Source organism: Phocoena sinus, chromosome 4 (assembly GCF_008692025.1).
Source record: "Phocoena sinus isolate mPhoSin1 chromosome 4, mPhoSin1.pri, whole genome shotgun sequence".
NCBI lineage: Eukaryota > Metazoa > Chordata > Mammalia > Artiodactyla > Phocoenidae > Phocoena > Phocoena sinus.
The window spans coordinates 74,770,203-74,792,185 of NC_045766.1; the positions used below are offsets into that span (position 1 = coordinate 74,770,203).

Here is a 21,983-nt window from a genome sequence, read left to right on the forward strand (position 1 = left end):
TACTGCAACATTTAAATAGGATCCAATTTTAAAGTATTTGATTTACAATCAACTTTTTTTAAAAAAAAAGAATATCTTTTTACATATGCTTTGGATTGGAAATGGATTTTCCCAGAATTACTGCAGGCAAACACACCGGAGTGATGCCCCTGGCTGATGTCAGGGGTACAGTTCAAATGGCAAAGTGAAGCTAACTGACCCGTTCTGGAAATAAACCAGCAACGCAGACCTCAAAACCACAGCCATTTCATCAAATAAAGCTTAAACATCCAAACCCTCAGGTTATTTCCTCCCCCTTAAGCATTTTTTGATGTAGACCTGGAATGACAGGAGAGTAGATAAAGAATACAACAGTCAAATCCCCACACCTGCTAACATAATTCTCCCATGGATATATTCACTCTCGGTGGGTGAAGACCATGGGAAGGCCTGCAGCCAACACTGCTGCAACCAAACATTACCTCTGTTTATTTCGGTGAGTCTCACTCCCAACTACCAAAGAATAATAACTCACGCCCCCTCTTTCCTTTCTTTATTACCTTTGTCACCCCGCTTTCATTCCTTTCTGCATACCAACGTCTCTAATTTTCCACTGGCATTTTCATTGTTCTTTCAATACATGTTTTAATACTGTCTGCCACCTGGAATCCCTTTGAGTGTAGATTCAAGATAAATTATAAATAAGAAATATAAATAAATTTACTTGAAGCTATGGAATGAGTTGGAAGGATAATCGAGATCTAAATTTAAAGACTTATCTTTTCCTTTGTTTCAGAAACTGTCCAGAAAGCACCTTTTAGAACATGACATCTTTAAGCAAAAAAGCTGCAGTGGCTTCCAGGAAGTCAGGATAGCAGTGAAGAAGGGAAAGGTCATAAGAGAGTCAGGGATAGGAAGGATTGCTTTAGGACTGCTTTTTGTTTGTTTTTACATTTCTGATTCTCATTATAAACATTTTTGGTCTCAGGATTGAAGAAGACGGCTTCTGTTGCCAGGACAGTTTCCTGGTCCTGCGTGGGATTGCGAATGACATTGGCATTGGGATATTGGAGCATACAACATTTGAAAAAATAATAATTTTCCTTCCAAACCAGTTCCACAGAAGTTTCCACAGATATTGTTGGGAAGATCAATCCCAGACCCCCAGAAGTCCCAACTAGGAGGAGATGGTTGGAATGCAAAGTAAAGTTTTAATGAATGGTAGAGGGATAACTAGTTTTCCTTCACAACACACCAGCCAGGAGCAAAGAGAAGATATAGCTTTTAATTTAACCCTTTGCCATCCCTGAAAAGGACAAAGCGCCATAGGTGTTGAATACTTTTCACACCCCAGAAACCCTACTGGCCTGGCTTTAGTTACTGTGTCAAAGCAGAAGATAATAAAAGGTGGATATTATGTGGGGCAGACAGTATTAATAGGCACCACAAAGAGGACATAAATATACCAAAACAGCGGATTCTGACCTTCCCAGAATGAAGTGAGGAGTCAATGAAATGAACCAGCAAATGTCCTCCACATGTGCTTTACTTTCTTAATAAGCAGAAAGCAAACTGAGGATTCGGGTCTTCTTTCCTGTGTCTCCTGAATTCCTGGCTGCTGTGTGAGTCCATCTAATCCCTGATCTACAGTTACCAGCTGAGGAGACCACCTAATTTTATCACCTTCCTACTCATGAAGCTATAGAATCCAACAAGTCTGCCTCAGTCGCCAAACAGCCAACTCCACGGTCTGCCAGGAACCAAAGTGCCAAGTAGGAGTCCAATGCAAGCCAACAAAACACTTCTCAATGGAGTAATCCCAGACAGACAGCGAGGAGAGGGGCTCTGCTTGGCAGCCTGGGTGAGGGGGACTGGAAGGAATCCAACACGGTGGAACGTGAATTTGCTGATTTCCAGAAACGTATCAGGATGCATAATCCCCTCCAATCCCCTTAGGCTACTGTGCAGCAGTCCTTCCAGTTCCGGGGGCACTGCCCTCGGCCACCTCACCTGCCCAGCACCTCCTCCCCACCTGTACCTCAATGGTGTACTGCTCAAAGATGCGCAGCTGCAGGAAGATGTCCAGCTTGATCTTTCGCTCATGGAACAGCTCCTCCATCTGCACCTGGGCGTCGTCGAGCTGCTGCAGCACCGACTCGATGTGGCTGATGGAGCTACTGTGGGGCGTCTTGTTGCTGGACACAGCCGAGTCCCTGTGGCAGAGCCGGGGAGAGAAGGGAGAGGCCTTGACATGTTCACAGTGACAGAGGAGCAGGGAGCCTTCCTCGTCTGAGTGAGGGGGACGGGAATCTACTGTGAGCCTGGCACTGTCTGCTCAGTAGGTGAGCCAAAGCTACTGTACCCTCTTTGGGGTTCATAGCACTATAGCTCTACGGCTTGCTGCTGTCCAGACAGAATCATGACAGGATCAAATGAAATAATGCATGCAAAAGGGCTCCACAAATGTTACAGAAATAGAATGGCTCCACACATATATGTAGTCTAATATATACATATTTCAAGACACATATACACAAATACACATATCACAATACATAAGGTTAGATAAATTAAGGCATATGTAAAAAAAAAAATCCTTCCTAGTTTTACCTCACAGGATCATGGTTAAAATGAGATCATGGCTGCCAAAATTATTCATCCCCTTCGTTAAGTCCATGCCAAAGTTATGGGCTCGTGTTATTACACAGGCTTCAAGCTATACTTAGGAAAGCTTGGGGTCTGGAGGCTGCAAGCCTGGCTTAAGTCTCCCTCTGATATATATGGGCTGGTGACCTTGGGAAATCACCTCCCTGAGGCCCAGCTGCCTCCTGTAAAGTGGGCTTAATAATCCCTTCCCTACTCACAGCACAGTTTGCTGTTAAAGAAGATGGCATGTGTAACCGTGCTCTGTGACCAGGAACGTGCTGTATGAATGACTGTTAATCCTGAAAGGACTGTGAGGTGTCAGGTGCTGACTGGAGATGGGTCCAGCTGTGGAGTAGAAGCTAGGGCGCAAGAGGCTGGACAACCAACAAAGGCTTCAGAGAGGATGAGCCCAGAATTGGATGTTAGAAGAAAAGGATGAGCTGTAGATGAGAGGGGTGGGCTTTCTGAGCAGAGAGGGTCTGTACAAAAGAAGCCAGGGGAGGTGGCATGCCATAGAGGGAGCCAAGAGATAAACGTATTGATCTGCTTAGACAATTGAGGTGGTGGTGACACCTCCAGAGTCCATTATAATAGGAAAACTGCGGAGTTCAAGAAGTTCAGATTCTACAGGGCCTTGACTGAGTAAGCTAGAGCCCTAAAACTTGAAATAAACAAGCACATTCATTATCTCATGATACCTTAGTTTCTGACACAGTTTAAGAAGTCAGAGGGGAAAATCATTAGTTTTGAATGGTCTCATCAGCAGCCTTTCTGAAAACCAGGTCCCTCTGGCCTGTGTTTGTCTCAGAAGCAATGGTATCTGAGCTCACATGGTTTCTAGACGCAGCATAAAGCCAGTTTGTCAGGAGCCTCCTTTTCTGTCATCTAGAGAGCTTCTGATCCCTCCCTTCTCACCCTGACCTATTTGGGCATGAAAGCCCATTACTGCACAGCTTCCCCCAACTACGAAAAGAACTCAAGAGGAGTACTCAACACTGTGTATTACGCACTTGCTAAGGAGGGCGGATATAACTATTCTTTCTGACAGCTCCCCTCAGTCTTTCTCTATCACCCAGCTTCCAGAAGGAAGAGGACGATTTCTGGTCACTTTGTTCAGCATCTCTGTCAGTGTCACATTCACTAGGAATCACGGAGATGATATAAAAACCACCTTAGGTGCTTCGGTGATCAGTGCCAGAGGAGTCGTGGAGGCCTAGGGATGATGTGTGCACTGGTATGTGTGAGGCAGCCTGCCGATGTCCACTAGGCATCGTTTGCTTTTTTTCTTTGACTGGTCTTGATATCAGGGAGGGGAGTCCAGGCTAGCATCAGACTGGTGGGGGGACGAACAGTTGCCAGTGGTTCTTGTCACACGCCTATGGTCCTCTCTGAAGTCCGTGGAACTTAAACTTGTAGGACAGGTATCAGCAACTTCGTTGCCTTTACCGTCACTGAGTAGCCTTCAGCTCTCAGGTATGGTGCAAGGTTGGCAGGGGATAAGAGCGAGTGGCAGCTCCACAGACCCAGCCCCACAGAGAGGCTAGCCAAGCTTGTGAAAAGTACTTGGAGAGAAAATGTAAAAGCCATCACGTAATTCTAGAGCTGACAAGCTCCTAGAGTGAACCCCTTAATCACACAGACAAAGCAGCTGAGGCCCAGAGAGGTTAAGTGGCTGCCTACTATTTGGAATTTTCTTCAGAAGCAAGTAACAGCGGAGTTTCCTAGGTAGGCAGACAAAACTGTCACATATTATATATTCATGACGGTGAATTGGGGGAAGAAGGGAAAGAGGCTGTCTCGTTGGTATGCAAAAGAGGACTCAGAACATCTCATGTGCATGTCTGGAACAGAAATGATTACTCCAACAGAAAAACATGCCAGGGCCATCTTAAGGTAAGCTCTCATTGTTTATTTAATTGGACAACTGGTATGGGGTGGTGGGGAAGCCCTCTCCAACTGAAGTAATGCCCTCTGGCTCCAGGACTGTTCTGGGACTTGTTGACGAGATTATTTCTGTCCAGAGCTGGCAGAGGTCCCGGCATTCAGTGATTTGAGGATACAAACAAGTCCCCGCAGGCAGACATCATCAGCACCATCAAATCCTATTTACACAGCACCTGGGCATAGGGCTGGTTGCTGAGGGCTTGCTCAAGGCCTCATGACACTTTACCCGAGGAGCCAATGCCCTTGACAGGGACAGGAAACTAGACACTGATGCCAACAGAAAGGAGGCAATGGTGTGGATGATTCTAAATGAATATAAGGTATCAGGTAGGATTTTCTAAGATCCCTTCTTAGTTATTTTTGTTTAGGGCAATAGAGAAGGAGTTTTATTTTCTGGGCAGCAAGGAATGGTGGAAAGGTCATATGTGGGTAAGTGGAGAGCAGAGTGGGACACATCACACACTCCCTACATTCTAACAAGGCCAAAGGCAACCATTTGGGGTTACATTTCACCAACTGGAGCACTAGAATTCAGAGGCAGCCTGAGAACAGGTGCCAAATAACACTATATTCCATAATGGCTATTTCTCCACATGACCAAATATGCCATCATTCTTAATGAAGATACTATTTATTTAAATTTTTGTTGTATTTATATTACTTATTGATCGCTGAATAATGTCTTCAATGATACATAATGCTTTGAAACATCAGAGCTTTTCCACTGACTCTTCCACTCTAAATTCAAGTTGGGTGTGGTGCAGGCATTTTTATATCTGACAGATGGAGAAACCAAAGCTCACACAAGACCACAAAGCTGGCTGTGGCTGAGCCAAGACCAGAACATGATGACTTATCTCGCGTCTAGTCCGAGGCATTTCCCACTGGAAAGCACTGCCCATGCTGACCTGGCCTCGCTGGGCTCCCCCAGGGAGGGAGGCGCTGACCTGAGCTGCTGGATAAGGTCTTCGCCCTCCTTGATGACGTTGAGTGTGGCATCCAGAGTAGCGGTCTGCTGCTGCTGGAACTGCTTGATCAGTTCCTGGACCGCATCCACTGAGTCTGCACAGACATCCTCCAGCATCTCCTTCTGAAGGTCTTCCATCCATGTCCACAGCTGCGGGGGAGAGAGCAGAGACTCCACTCAGGGCACGTGGGAGAGGCCAGGGCTGGGGTTAAAGGCAAGAGTGTGGAACTGAGGTCACCCAACCTACCCTCAACCAGTCAGTGCGGTATCAGACTGTCCTTCTAATCAGCACCCCTACGGGTCAGTTTACATTTCTATATTTGTATTCACTACGCATCTCTGTTAAGTTTACTCCATTAGTGCTGGCATTCCTGAAGGACAGGAACCACCCTCAGCCTTACTTCCCAGTGGTTTAGGGAAACTGTGGTCTTAGAGCAGGAAGCTCACTCATTTTTGAGCGACTGGGAAGAACAGGAAACTGGTGATGGACAAATATTATTTCATCTTTCATAAAGGACAGCTCTGTATACTTCCTCCAGGTAGCTAGATGCTGATTCCTAGAAATGTATCATGATTTTACAAATATGTAAGAAAGAATGTGACACTCAGTAAGAACCAAGTGAAGATTAATTAAGAAAATATGTGCTATGCTAAATTATTTTGTTCTTTTCAGGATTGCTTGGTTGGTTAGAAAGTTGAATGCTAAAGACGTAGCTTATCTTAATTTCAATGTAACTATGAGACATTTCTCCCATGATATTCAAGATGATGAAATGCAGTCAGGATGATATTACTGGTCAGACAACTTTAAAAGAGCTAAGTATAGCATTTTGAATGGAATAAGTACTGAAAATGATGGAGTTTAATTGAATTACTGAAAATTCATTTATTAATAGCTCTTCCTCATACTGAAAATAGATCTCCAGTGGCCCGCCACAGTGCTCCTCTTCTAACTGCTCTCACTGAGCATTTGCATGAATTGTAGAGGGAAAGATGAGTCTGATGTTTGCTTAGAAACAAGGAACCTTCACTTGACTAGCAGGAAAGATAAGCTCATGGCTCTACCAGGAGAAAAGCCAGTAGAGAGAAAAAATTCATAGAAGGAGCCAGGAGATGTGGATTGTGGCCTCTGTTCTTCCTATAACTTGTGGTGCCTTTGAGTAAATCACTATACCCTTTGCTCTCCAAGACTTCGTGTGTAAAATAGGCTGGGGAGAGCATAAAATAAAATGGTTAGTTACCTTATGGTTCTAACATTCTGTAAGTCTCCCATGTTAAAAACATGGATAGGGCTTTCCTGGTGGTGCAGTGGTTGAGAGTCCACCTGCCGATGCAGGGGACACAGGTTCGTGCCCCGGTCTGGGAGGATCCCACATGCCGCGGAGGGACTGGGTCCATGGGCCTTGGCCGCTGGGCCTGCGTGTCCGGAGCCTGTGCTCCGCAGTGGGAGAGGCCACAGCAGTGAGAGGCCCGCGTATCCCAAAAAAACAAAAAAACAACAACAAAAAAACCCCACAAAAAACCATGGATAAATATTCACCTTAAGAATACTATTTCATCTTGTTGGTTCTCAGTATGATAAATCATGGTATGGCCTTTGGAACAAGGCATTAAAAAAGAGACAATAAAGAGAGACAAAAATAGTCTTCAGATCTTGGACAAGTTATTCTTTGTTCTTTAGAGAGGAAAGGCCCTGAGTGTGGCAGAAGAGGTTGAGTTCACAAGATTAACGAGTCCTCGAGGTAGCAAATAATGGGGTATAAAGAATGTTCTTTTTGGACAGGCGAAAACCTCTCAGAGCCTCAGTTTCCTAATCTACAAAATGGGAAGAATAAGATTTGCCCGCTCACTTCAAAGATTATGAAAAATAAATTATTTACTTATTATCAATGCTTTAAATAAACAAATAGCATTATCAATAAGCCTATAACATTGTGATGATAGCTATAAGGAATACGAATTATTATTTTTCAGTGTTCCTGTCATTTAGTAGCTTGTGTCTGGTTGTAATTAATTCAGTTTATTTTCTTTACAAATAAGTTTTTGTTGTAAAACACAAAACAAGTTTTCCAGACCATTTAAGCTGGGATACATATTCTTACAGGTATGAATGTATACATTTCAAACCAGTATGAAATTAGGAAGTTCAGGATATTGGTCACTATAACTTAAAATTACTTCAGACTTTCTGGCTGTCATTTTGCCTAGAGCAAAACCATTTTCCAGATGTGCTGAAGTCCTTGGGTATGAGATAACGGAATCTCTGAAAAATTATTGTATAGAGAGGCGATATAGTAGTTAAGAGTTTCAGACCCCACACAACATTGTAAATCAACTATACTTCAATTAAAAAAGTGAAAGAAAGAAAGAAAAGAAAAGAAAGAAAGAAGGAAATAAAAAAAGGGTTTCAAACCTCAGTTCTACCACATATTTCCTATATAACCTTGAGTAAGTAACCTACCGTCTTTGCACCTCTGTTTCCCTTGTCAATAAAATGGGAACAGTAATAGTTCTTACACCCACAGAGTTGTAAAGATTACTAATAAGTTGATATATATGTGTGTGTTATGTCTGTGTGCATATACATACAAATAAGTGAGATATATGTGTGTGTATGCAGATATATATACACACTCTACATTTATATAACTTATATATATACCAATAAATATATACACATATGTATTTATTTGTACACACACACACAGACATCCTCACACAGATGTATTATATCACTTAGAAACAGTGCCTGGCATATAGTAAGTGCTATATGCAAGTGCTAGATATTATTATATTTAAAAGGTATTTTTCATGCAAGCCACCTCTAGTTCCCACTAGAAGACAGAGGGAAAGTTTGAAATACTCCTTCATTTTGAAATTGGCACAAGATCAATACTGGATTTGGTCTTTCAAATATGCTAGGATGAGCTGGGCCCCTCTTTTCTGTTTTTGCAGCTTTGTCCTGGGATATCTAAAGAAAGCCTAGAGACTGAAAAGTCTAGATATTTCTTTTAAAAAAAAGCAAGAAAAGAAAAGACTATGTGAAGAGAGAGAGAGATTAAAATTGTGGACGGGAAGCAGGGCACTTAAGAAAAATAAACTCAATGTGTCAACGGAGGACAGGCACTGAGATGGAAGACTGCTCAGGATGAGGCTGGCACTCCCGTTACAGGAATAAGAGACAGAGGACAGAGGCTTACGGAAATCTTGAGGATTTTATTTTATTTAGGATAATTTTATTCTCAGTACCATCCTTAAGCTATTTTAATGGCTTCACAGCTTGGAGTTCCTTTTTCCCCCCCTCTTTAACAAAAACTTGAACACCTCTGGTGTAGGTCTAGGGAAGAAAGTCAGCATTGTTCTCTTTCCACCATGACTCACGACACTCCCTCTGCCTGGTGGTCATGCAGCTAAATTGTAGGGACAGTCAAAGACCAAACTGGCCAAAGATGAGGTGTCAGTGTTACAAACAAAAAGACTAGAGAAAGATTGGGTACGTCCGATAATACACTGACCTCAGGAGTCAATATCATTTAAAAACTGTGTCCTCCCCACCAAAATTCTCTGATTAATGAATTGAAGTTGATTTCTCAGATTTCTGGCCGTATAGTCTACTATATTATAAAGAAACTCTTGTCTAAGGTAGATTAAAACCTACTGCTAAGGAAAATCAGCTAAGAGATAAACAATCAAGTACAACATTAGATGCCGCTCAGCCCAGTGGTCAGCAGCCTGATGAGGAAAGGAAGGGGCCAGTCTACCTTCAAGAGGATAAAATGTCAAATAAAATTGCTAGGGAATGTGACTCAGAGAAAGGCAAGGGGATTACAGCACCAGAGACAAAGGGTTAGTGACATCTTTCTCTATTTTTCCTTCTGTAGAAACAAAACAAAACAACCCAGAGAGAAAGGAGTTGTTGAATGGAATTGACATTTACTGGAGATAATTCTCGATTCTTCCCTTGTCTGGCTAGTTCTATACTCATGGGGAAACTACTTTACTTCAATTACTTCATACTTAAGTGCATGTGCATTAGTGTGTGTGTGTAGGTGTGTGTTTGTGATTTCTCTCACTTACCTCTAAAATCCTTTCCAACTCTAACATGCTATGGTTTCTCTTCAGAAACTGAGGTAAAGAAGAGGGTAGTAATAGAAATGATTCTCTAAACTGAAGAACTGCAATCACGGCCTTCACACCAAGACACCAAAAGTTAGCAACAGTTCAAGGATAATTGCACCACCAAGTTACTATTTACCACCTGGAAAGCTTGAGTAGGGAGCCACAGGGAATCCCGAGAAACGTGCACACAGTCACCCCCTGGTGTCAACGAACTTAAATCGCATGCTCATAATTTTGTTGTAAGCACCTCTGAAGCATAAAGTGAACGAACGTAAACGTCAGTGTCACTAAACTATGAGTAAGGATCCATATTCCATTCCTGGGGCTGTAACTTTTCTACTGTCTAAATTTCCTGTAGGTTTCCTTCTGTGTATGTGTCTATCTGACTTATCCTTGAAGAGCATACCTAGACTGCTTCGAAAGGAATACAAGTCAGAGAGCCACGTCTATTATTACTTTACTCATTATCAGGAGCCAATGAGACTGAGTCAGAATGATCTCACACTTCAAGCTATCACAAGGCATTGCCAGAACAAGGTGAAATCATGGCGTGAGTGAGGCAGCTTGGGAGCAGCCGCCATGTTTCTTCCTACTGTCTTCCATTTCCTTTCTCTCTCCTAGGATAATCCTCTTAACCCTCTGCCTATCTAGAGTCTAACATATTAGCACTGCACCTTTGCCATCAACCCACCTGCTCGCCAGAAAGAACCTCCTGTTTCACCCATTTCCAGACCAGCTCTTCTTTTTTATTTTTTCTACCGAATAGGAAAACGTAATATTTACTTCCCAACCTGTTTTATGAGACAAGCATAACTTTGATCCCCAAATCTGACATGGACATTACAAAAAGGGAAAATTACAGATGGAGCCAACATAAAAATAGGATTGTCAGATCCTCTCTTCTTGATCAAACACACCTGTACGAGGACCATTCTTTCAGGGTTCTGCTCCCTGTTTGGTAATAACTATTTGTTCCATGTTGATATATACACTGAGATGGCTTTATGTGCCCTTTCTATCAGAGAACACATGTAATTGTGGCCCAAAATACCTACATCCAAAAGAATAAGCCTAATTTGAGAATTTCTAGAACTTTGGCAGGGGGAGAGTTAAGGCAGCCTTTCAATGCCCTACATAAGGTGAGCTCTAAGACTGAAACCAGTGAGTTCAGGAAGGGCCAGCGCATGGACCCCATTCTGCTTGCACAGTGGGAAGCCTGAGAAAAGGGCAACTGAAAAGGGCAGGGAGGGACAAAGAAGGGAGAAACTAGGAGATTTGTAGAGATAATGAGGCTTAGGGATGACTGGTTAAGGAAAGAGGTAATTTTACTCCATCACCTTCTCCTGCTGATTGGTTGTACCATTTGCACAGCTCTGGTAGCCATTGTGCTGATACAACTGGCTGACCCCCAGAGATGCAGAAAGGAGCACCAATTCCACAGGATGAATCGCCCCTCCCTCATTCTGAAGAAATCATTTTTCTTTGGCATTGACTACCAGCTTTTATTTCTTAAATAAACACCATATCAGTTTAGCAACTGAAATAGAGGATGAAGCTGTTTTGTTCTTGAGGCCATTATGTCTTTTGAAGACTGATTCAGTTTTGGTTCTACAGTGGGTGAGTAGAGAAAGATGTATATACGTGAGTGTCTGTGGCATTTGTGGTATGTGTGTGTGTACCTATTTGAGAAGGAAACAGCATGAAAGAATGACTTCACTGGGTTATAAACAAATGGAAATGGGCATTTAATTAAACTACCTAATAAAGAGCTGAGGTTGATTATCTTGGCCACATTCCTTAGTTAATTTGACTCTCATATTATGATTGCAAAAATATCTAAAAATGGATATTTTGAAAACCCAGCAACTGCAGCATTTCCATGGAAACACAGCAAGAAGAGAGAATTCTGTCTGGACAATCTCTGCAGAGCAGATGACACTTGCTACAAATGCCTTTTCCCTGGACAAAGAAAATGAGGACTTGGGTAAATGCTTCTCCCTATATCCTCCCCTAGCTCTCCAGACCAGCAGACAGCCAGCTGGCCTCTTGTCCCCAGGCAAAAAGAAGACATTTGAAAGTTCAGCACAATTTGTATTAATAGCTGAGGTTCTGGGTACTTAAGAAGGTTCTAAGCACATGTTTGTCTCTTTATTATGTAGCCCTTCTCTCTAAGTAGGGATGGGAAGTTTTGTTTTTATAAAATAACATTTATTGAGATTGTTTCTGATTTTCAATTGAAAATATCATTGAAGAAAACTTATAAAACAAATAAAATATGCAAAGGAAAATTAAATCACCCATAACATTCTTAGCTTCTTTGTATACCGCTTTCTAGCCGTTTTTCTATGTGTGTGATCAAAATTGAGGCCATGATGGATATACAGTTTTTTATATGTTATACCACAAGCCCTCTCTCATGCCATTCATGATCTTTGACAGTGTGATTTATAATAACTGTATAATATTTCACTCTATAGATTTACTATGATTTGTTTAATGAGGCACTTAACATGGAATATTTAGATGGTTTCTAATGTATTCAAGGTTATTAATAACACTGCAATTAAGTAGTTAGAAGGCTTTAACCCTCCAGACTCCGTTAGTCACCAAGAATTCACAAAGCAGGCAAATAGAATCAAGCAGACTCTTCAATCTGCAGAAGAAATGAGCTTGGAGGATATCTTCTTCATATCTTCCTTCGGTTTCCTCTCTGATCCTAATTAGAGTACATCTTTAGCAAAACTGAGCAGAAGATTATATATTATATAATTGAATATTATAATATATATTATATTATATTATATATATGTTATATTATATTATCAGGAAGGGCCAATTATATTTGAATTATAATCGAATATAATTGAATATATAATATATAGAATAATATTCACTCTATTTACTGTAAGAGAGAAAACCATCCATAGCAACTCAAAATTCCCTCACAGACTTGTAGACTAGTAAACTTGGCTACTAATCTTGCCTTGAGTAAAATGCCAGAAGTTTGCCTATAGAGTCAAGAGGAAGGAGTCAAGAGTTAACAGACCCGGATCACACAGGACCCACACTTAGCAAGGTTTGAGAGGTGGTGTGTCCTGAGAGGTATTAAACAGAATAGGGAAAGAGCAAACTACAGGACTTCCCTCTCCATTAGCCCATCCAAGGATGCTGACTTCTGCCCTAATAATCCATTTCTGCCTGCCATACAGGCTCTAGAGGAAAGGCCCCACAGGCAATTCAGATTTCCCCACCTGCCCTTCTTTGTTTTCACTGTCTGTAGAGTTCAAGTCAAAGAACTGGAGTAGACGAACCATGTAATTGAATGGGCTTCCCCCGCCTTTTTTATTTTTTATTTTTTTAGGAGAAACGACTGGTTTCTCATTGTCAAGTAAACCTATTCAATATTTATTCAGCATCACTATGTATCTGACACAGCAGGAGAAATACACTGTAGGATCTGAATCTACACATCTAAACCCACATGCGTACGCTCCATCTGAGCACCTCCAATTTAACGAGGAAGCTCCAGTCACTTCAGTGAGACCCCAGCATCTTGAGCAGGTATGCACACAGTGCTCCTGTCCCGTCCGGGTGGGAAGTTGGAAGCCCCAGGGAAGAATTCCAAGGAAAAATGATGCCTGAGTTGAGTCCTCAAGTTCCTTATTAACCCTGCATTAGAGATGCTCTAAGAATAAACTTGGGGGGAGTTTTCTGCTGAGAAAAGAATGGGTATTAGTATTGTACTACTCAATTTTGTAATAGTCATCATCATGATTATCACAAAGTAACAGAGAGTAAGTAACTTTCCCAAAGGCACACAGCATGCTCAGTGAAGATCTAGATCTGGAAATCTGACCTCCCTGGCATATAAGATCTTGCTGTACTTAACAGGTGTGTGTATAACACATATGCCTAAGTGTGTACATACATTCACACGTCTTATTCTCTACTCTGCCTAAAAGGGGCCTCAGACAGACTAGTTTGGGGATGGGAAAGTAGCTGAGAGAAAACATGCAGATATAAAGTCCTGTGGGATGGCCCCCATGAGCATCCCCTCCACAATAGCCACTCAAAATGATGTTTTTCTTTCCATCCTGAAAAAAAAAGTCAGAGTCTGTATGATCTGAGAGTTGCAGACCTCTTGAATAGAAAGAGCCTCACAATCACACATCCCTTTGCACCCAGGCAGGACTGCTCCTAATTTCTCTCACATTTTGAGGTCCCGAAGAAAAGAGACTATGCTACTTCCTGACAGCCTCCTGTCTGAATGAATTCCCTGGTGGAGAAAAGTCCTCCAAGTATCTGTTTCCTGGCCTTTATATGAAAGGCAAATGAGAAAAAGCATGGGCTTTGGAGTCAGATTTGGGATCAGTCCCTACATTTACGACATCCTCACTACAAGACCCTGGGCAAATTATTAATTTCTCTGATCTTTAAAATTAGAATAAAAAATGACAATTCTCATGGCTATCGACTAGACAGATAAATAGTCAAGCGCACTGTAGGGGCCCATCCCTTTTAGCTCCCTCTCCCTTTCTTCACCTGCTCCCAGTATTGTGCTGCTCCCTTTGGTACTATTTGATATGACTGTGGTTGTATACACTGAGCCACGGTGGGAAAACAAGTCTCAGGTTTAAATAGGACCCCAGGCTTAGCAAGGTTTGAAAGCTCTCTGGGAAAACAATGGTTGATAACTGCATCCCCGACTATTCCTGTGTGCTGCACCCCCAGCCCTGGGAACACTTTGCTTTTCTCAGCTAAGAGCTACCCTCCCCGTCAAGCCCCTGCTTTGGGGTTTGAAATGGTAATGAGGAAAAATGAGCAAGGAGAAGAAAGAAGAGCAGAGGACAGGAGGAGATACAAGAGGGAAAAAGGAGGACAGAATGTGTGGTAGCAGGTAAGAGCATGTGCGCAGAGTTTAGGGAGATGGCTCAAGGCTCTGCTGCACTAGCAGCTCTGTAACCTTAGACAAGTTCTTTTCTGGGCCTTAGTTTCCCCATTTGAAAATATGTTCAATAAAGTCTGTTATCATGAGATTCTCATGAGGATTACACGAGATGGTGTATGTGTCTAACAACTAGTAGGTACTCAATTAGAAAAGACTACTACCTAATATACACCGAGTGCTTGCAATAAACCAAATCTTTAGCCTAGGTAAATCACCTGTATCACCTCAGGCGTAATTTATTATTATTATTAATTATTATTATCAGTATCAAATAAAGAAGAAGAGGAGGAGAAGAAAAAGAAAGGAATCTTGAATTCACATTGGAACCATAAGGGGCCTTAGGGCCATTGAGTCCGACTGCATAATTTTATAGATGAGGCAACCCAAGGCCAGAGACACAGTGATTTGCACAAGCTCACAGGGTTCTGTAGCAGCAGGATCTGACTGGATCCCAGCCTCCTAGTTTCATGTACAGAAGGTGGGAGATGCCGCTAGAAAGGGTTCCTGGGAGCCTCAGTCACCTTTTCAGGAGTGGCACTTCCATGGAAACTAACCTCATCCATCACCTCCCTTGGCAGCCAATACCCTCACAGCCCTCACAAGGAACATGACTCCTGTTCGTTCATACTCCATTCTCTCACCCACAGGCTCATAATTAAAAGAGAATACACATGCCTTTAGTTTCTGAGACCATTATCAAGAACTGGGTGAGCCACAAGCAAGCAGACAGCCAGGCAGGAAGACCTGGATTAAAGCTAATCCCCTTGCTCTACAGATACTCATCAGAGAGTGGTCGTAGGTCTCACAGAGAGGAAGCAGAGCCAGCTTCACGGGGTTCCCCAGCCCTTCATCTGCCTGGGGAATCGCAGTTTAGAAAACATTATCTTTTCATGTTTATCTCTGATAGGCACTGCAATGATTTGCATTCATTCCTACAAAGTGTCAGAAAAGCCTGTGAAGGAGTAACAACCAGGCTTCTCAATGCATTTCAAATATCAAAAATCAACTTAATTAACTAGGGTACAATCCAACTTTAATTAATACTCCATTAAAATGAATTCCTGGGGGGAACACAGGCACGCACACACATAATGAGTTCATCTGTCAAGGGTGTTATTACAGAAGATGCCAAACGTGCTTCCTCACTGGCCACTTCCTCAATCTCAGAGTGCCCCGTGTTAACCAGAACCGAAGAGCAACCGCACATTTGCAACCCTCCTCCTCTCTATGGGCCCTTCTGCCCTGCCAACAATGCAACGTGATCCATCCTCCCCTCTCCTGTCTCCACTTTGTGAATGATTCGGGGACCGGATTTAAGCCCAGCTGGCATGGAAGGCACCCCAGTCCCCCCTTCCTTCACTGGCTGCCACTCCACGATGAGAAAGGTGAGGACCATTTCACTTTGATAGCACCCTGTGGCAGACCTCATTAAGAAGATTTCATCCTCTGTTTAAAAAAAAATAAAATAAAAACATAGAACAGATTTGCAAACTGTATGTTCCGTGCTGGTAGCTGAGATAATCAAAGTTCTGCAGGACTAATTTTTGACAGGAAACAGCAACCAAGAAAAATTGGGTGTGGGGTGGGAAGGGAGTCTCTGATCCTCTAATATTGCCTCTTACGGCGACTATTTCTATACCAGGGATCCCCAAATTCCTCCAGCTGCAGACTAAATGCTCTAACAGACTCCCCAAACCACCTGCCTTCCCGAGCCCCCTCCTGACTAGAGATGCGGAGGAAATTTTGCCCCATATTGGTAGAGACCTCAATTCAGGTTATCAGGGGCAAATTGTTAATATCATCAACCTTAGGAGGCTAGTAATCCCCAGACCACCCAGGACCCCAGGCAGACCTCGGCGGCTAGGAAACTGCCCTGACCTTTGCCGGAACAAAGCAGCCCAGCCAGCATCCCTCCTCTGCTCGCTGCCCTTACCTCTTTGGTGTGAGTGTGGAAGGAGACGGACATGTCCAGCAGAAGCTTCCGCTGCTCCACCCTACGCACGAAGTCTTGGATGCGCACCTCCAGATGCCGAGCTGCCTTGTAGATCTCCTCCGGGTCACATTCCCCTGTCTGAGCCAGCTGCTCTGCCGCTTCTAGGAGCTTGTCCGCATTGGTGTAAGTATTCTGCCAGCAACGACAGTGAGGGAAAGTCAACTTGCAGTCACAAACCGAGCTTCGCGCCTTCGCCCAGCACCCACCCCGGGCTGCCCAGAGCTGGGCGTGGGCGCCGAGCCCAGAGCTCCCTGATTTGGCACGGGGGAGCTCAGCGCCCGGCTCACCCACCGCCTCTCGGCAAGCCAGCAGCCTGCGTGGCAGCTTGGAACAAGTGGGCGCTAGCTAGGTGCCTTCTGCGTCCCTGGGATTTCTCCCAGGTGGGCCGTGCCTGGAAAGACGCGAGGAGACACGCTAGAATCCCCATTCCTTGGCCGCGCGCCCTGACCCCCTACCCTTACGGAGATCCATCACTGCCCTCACATCTCAGGCTGTAACTGCCAGAGCTGGAAATACTTCATCCACGAAGATCGGCTGGGTCTCTATATGAGGACGCCAGGGAAATGATAACGGGGAGACTCGCTCGACTTTTCCCCCAAGTCCCTTGTAACTACTGGTGTTTATCTTTTGGAAGGGAGCTATCTCTTTGGAGGGGAAAGGGTCAGCAACTCAGGGAACCGATAGAAGGAAGCAGCCACAGCCAGAGTGAGGAGATGCAGGCTACTCCCTGTGCTCCCAGCAAAGGCTTAAAGCTCGCAGGAAGGTTGGGGATGAGTCTGGTGATTTTGTTTATCTTAAGCTACCACATGCACACACACATTTACACATGCACACACTCACTCTCACACACACTCTCCCCCCAATCCCTGTCTGTATCCTCCAGAGCAGTTTAAAAGGCAACCAACTTGTAACTATTGTCCATCAGGATGGAGTCACTGCCTCTGCAATACCTATATTCCAGTTATTACATGTATGCCATGGATACAACTTTCCTCACTAGGCTTCCCTTAAAAAAGATCTCCAGACAGACCCTGGATTAGAGTTGGTGACTCAGGTGTACATTATATTTCTTAATATCCCTATAGCGGCACAATGACCTACAGAATGGTGAACAAGTGGTTACTGGTGATGGTGTGAATCCGGCGGCAGAAACCGTCAGGATCGAACGCAAAGTGAGTGGAGAACTAGAATGGATTTTGGAGTGATGACAGTATGGTGCTTTACTTTGCACATATCGGAAGTGGCCTCTGCTCCCCATAGAGTTCTTTAGATTCACCTGAAGACCTGGGTGTTAAAGGTTGAATTGTGTCCCCTCTAAATTCACATGGTGAAGTCCTAACCCCCAGTACCTCAGAATGGGACCCTTATTTGGAATCAGTTATTGCAGATGTAATTAGTTAAGATCAAGTCATAGTGAAGTAGGGTGGACCCCTAATTCAATATAACTACTGTCTTTCAAAAAAGAATGCCACATGAAGAGACAGACACATGCTCAGGGAGAACACCGTGTGAAGCTGAAGGCAGGGATCGGGGGATGTGTCTACAAGCCAAGGAATGCCAAAGAGTGCCCACCAGCAAACTGCTGGAAGGTAAGAGAGGCATGGAACAGATTCTCCCTCATATCCCTCAGAAAAAAACAACCCTGCTGACACCTTGTTCTTGGACTTCTAGCACCCAGAACTGTGAGGCGATACATTTCTGTTGTTTAAGTCACCCAGTGTGTGGTACTTTGTTACGGCAGCCCTAGCACACTAATACACCAGGTGGAAGACCCCAGAGACTGTTGACCCAGCTTCTTGATGGAACTGCAGAGGATGAGCAGGCTTGCAGCGAACACTTGTCATGGCCTCAAGGGATGCCAAGAGAGGCCCTAGTGGATCTTTAAGGAATGCCATCTGACAAGCAACTGCCCAAGGTAAACACTGTCCCCAGAGCAGGTGAGATGGGGCTGGGGCTGGGGCTGGGAGTGGGGATGAAAAGGAAGAAAAATCCTTCAGCTCCACTTGGGGGATTCATGGAGAAACAGATGATACTTGTGAGAGGAAAGAGGCTTTGCCACTGAGTTAAGTAAGAATATATTGATTCTGGAAGGCAAATGAAGGAAGTACTCAGAGTCATGATGGAAATGCCAGGAGAGATGGGAAATGATAGGCGGGAGGAGACCTCTGGGGCTGTGGGCCAGGTTAAGGAAGCCTCTTAGCGGGTTGCCTGCAATTTCTAGTAAATAAACCCAGAGCTGATGGGAGAGAGTTTTTTCAAGGATCTTTCAAATCTTTCACTTTAAACTTTAGGGAATCTCAAGAAATCCCCAAAAAACCCCTGAGGTTGTGACTTTGTAGTTTCTAGCCAATAAATAAAAATTTATGCCAAGCCAAAGCAAGCTTGCTTTCAAGTTAAGCTTGGGACCAATAAGAGGTAAATAAAAAGCAAAAGTGAAGTTCCCGCTGCATGTAAGGTGGATAACTTGTCCTGGTTTGCCCAGGACTTTTCTGGTTTTAGCACTGAAAGTCCCGTGTCCTGGAAAGCCTGTCAGTCCTGGGAAAATCGGGATGGCTGGTCAACCTAACACATAGCCAACACTGTAGGTGTCTCAGGAGTACAGATACATATACAATGTATATTGCCTCAAAGGAGAATAAAATCACCCTTGAGAGAAATAATGTGACAACGCATTAAACGGGGCAAGCAGCACAATAATTAGGGATTAACGTTTCTTGGCATGATACAGGTGCTAAGAAGAAAATGAGTGAAAACCAAATAATAGTAGCCGATAATGACTGAATACTTCTCACATGCCAAGGACCATATGTATTAACTCGTTTAATCTTCACAATAACCCTAGGAAGTTGATACAGCCATCAGCCCCATTTTACAGATAAAGAAACTGAGGCAAAGAGTATTTCTGGCTAAGGTCACATTTCCCAAAAGTGACAGAAACAAGATTAAAATCTTGTTGTCTGCCTTCAGAGCCCAAGCTCCAAACAAAACTACCCTATCAGATGAAAAGGGGCCTTGCATGCCATGCTAAGGTGTTTTGGTCCAGGGTAATGGGAAAGCACTGACAGCTGTAGGTAGAAGAGAAGTATGACTGGGGTATAGCATCTAGAGACACTACCCTGCCTCTCACAGATGAAGGCAGAAGCCTGAGGATGGGCAGGATTTAGCAGAGAAGGAGAGGTCTCTCATGGACAGGACTGTCTCTCTTTGTGCTCTGTTTATCCCATACCACAGCTGCTCTCATTCTCGTGGTAATGATGTGTTTCCCTGGGTATCTCCCCAGGTACTGGTCTGTGTACCCCTTGAAGGCAGGTCCCATGTCTCACTCATCTCTGGTTCTTCATGCCAGATACCATGGCTGGTATACAATAGGCACTTACTAAACGTCTGTTGAACGAACAAGATTCAGAGATGGGAATGATCGTGTCATGTCTGGATAAGTTGAGCCAACCTGACTAAAATCGGAAAGTGGCAGGAAATCGCATTGGATAAGGCAGGGAAGAGCGCGGTAATAGATTTTATAGAGAGAGGGACAAGAGAGACAGGGGGGAGGGCAACAGGGTCAGCACTAAAAGCTGGGGTCCCTGCTCTACCCGCTACCCAGCCCTCCTCCCCATCACGACCAGAAAGAGCCTCTTAAATCCAGATCCAGTCACATCTCTCTTTCACGTAAAACTGTTCAGGGGCTTCCCACTGACTTTGGGGTAAAACAACTCAGGGTGCCGTGCGAGGCCCTTCTTCACCTGACGCTTGCTTTTTCCCTTCAGCTTCAACTCACATCACTTCCCTACAAATAGCCTGTGAGACAAATTGCTTACTCTTCCAGAAACTCACAGCACTGAATCTTCCCCTGTGCTTCTGCCTGGGCTGTCCTTCCCCCACTTTTGTTACACGACCAACTCTTACCCTTTAAGACCCAGCCCAGCCCAGGTGTCACTTCTCTGAGGAAGTGTACCCTGAGATCCACTTCTCTCCCAAGGCTGGCTTACATGAACTCCCCTTAGCTCCAGAGTGACCTGTGCCAACTCCCTCCTGGGTACCTGCCATATTCTAATGCAAATGTTTGCCTTTCTCATCCACTTAGGGGCAGGTAAAGTCTTTCACATCTTTCCCTTAGTGCCTGGCACCAAATAAGTGCTCTATAAAATGTTAGTGAAGGGGGCTTCCCTGGTGGCGCAGTGGTTGAGAGTCCGTCTGCCGATGCTAGGGGACGCGGGTTCGTGCCCCGGTCCGGGAAGATCCCACATGCCGTGGAGCGGCTGGGCCCGTGAGCCATGGCCGCTGAGCCTGCGCGTCCGGAGTCTGTGCTCCGCAACGGGAGAGGCCACAGCAGTGAGAGGCCCGCGTACCGCAAAAAAAAAAAAAAAAAATTTAGTGAAGGAATGAATAATTACAGAATACATTAATCCCCACCAATCCTAATATTCAATCCTTGGCCCTCATCAACTACTTGGTATAAGACCTCACATCCTAGAATTCATGTTCAATCCCATTTGGTTTATCCTACCTCCTGGCACAGTCTTGAAACAAGAATGTGCTTACAGAATACCAACTAAAGTATTAACAGAGCAATACACTGATGCTTGTCATCGACACAAATTGGGCAAGGATCACAATAGGCTTCTGCTCACCTTCTGACCAAATTAACAACAGTTTCTGCCCCAGGGCCAGAGTCCAACCTCACTATGAGTGCAGCTCCTAGGTATTCTTTGGTTCTCCAGCCTCCTACCCCCTGTCTTGGGTTTGGCCCCTTGCTGACATTTCCTAATTGATGTTGCGAAAATGGGTTATGAGTGCGGGGATATCAATCCCTCAGCCCCTGGGGCTTTCAAGCAGGGCCTGTGGTAGCCAGAGACCCGAGTCAGAGATTTGGGCCATACAGATGGCTGCACTTCCTGTTCTTCCTTGCCCGCACCCCCCCTCGCCATGCCCGTGTCCATCAGGTAAAAGCCCTTATGTCGAAAGGCATAAAATTTCATCTTCACTTTATTGTGCTTTGCAGATATTGCTTTTTTTTTTTTTTAAAACAACTTCAAGGTTTGTGTCAACCCTGCATTGAACAAGTCTATCGGCACTGTTTTTCCAACAGCATTGCTCACTTCTTGTCTCTGTGTCACATTTTGGTAATTCTCGCAATATTTTAAATTCTTTCATTATCATTATCTTTGTTGATCTTTGATCAGTGATCTTTGATGTTACTACTATGACTTGCTGAAGGCTCAGATTATGGTTAGCATTTTTTAGCAATAAAGCATTTTTAAATTAAGGCATATACATTGTTTATTTAGACATAATGCTCTGAGCACACTTAACAGACTATAGTATAGTGTAAACAAAACTTTTATATGCACTGGGAAACAAAAAATTCATGTGGCTCGTTTTATTGCCGT

At 43.9% G+C, this 21,983-nt stretch overlaps 1 protein-coding gene across 10 annotated transcripts in view; it reads right to left on the reverse strand.

Moving 5' to 3' along the window:
* The window catches only part of LOC116752734 (kalirin), a 531,375-nt gene that overhangs the window by 180,322 nt on the left and 329,070 nt on the right, over positions 1–21,983 (reverse strand). For 6 of the 10 annotated variants that reach the window (XM_032629477.1, XM_032629480.1, XM_032629478.1 and 3 more), the window contains exons 11-13: positions 16,537–16,728; positions 5,478–5,686; positions 2,018–2,192 (exon numbers count right to left, since the gene is read on the reverse strand). In XM_032629477.1, coding sequence (XP_032485368.1) covers positions 2,018–2,192; positions 5,478–5,686; positions 16,537–16,728 — 576 coding nt within the window. The remainder of the gene's footprint in view (positions 1–2,017; positions 2,193–5,477; positions 5,687–16,536; positions 16,729–21,983) is intronic. The other 4 variants (XM_032629484.1, XM_032629482.1, XM_032629486.1 and 1 more) reach the window with 1 other exon arrangement.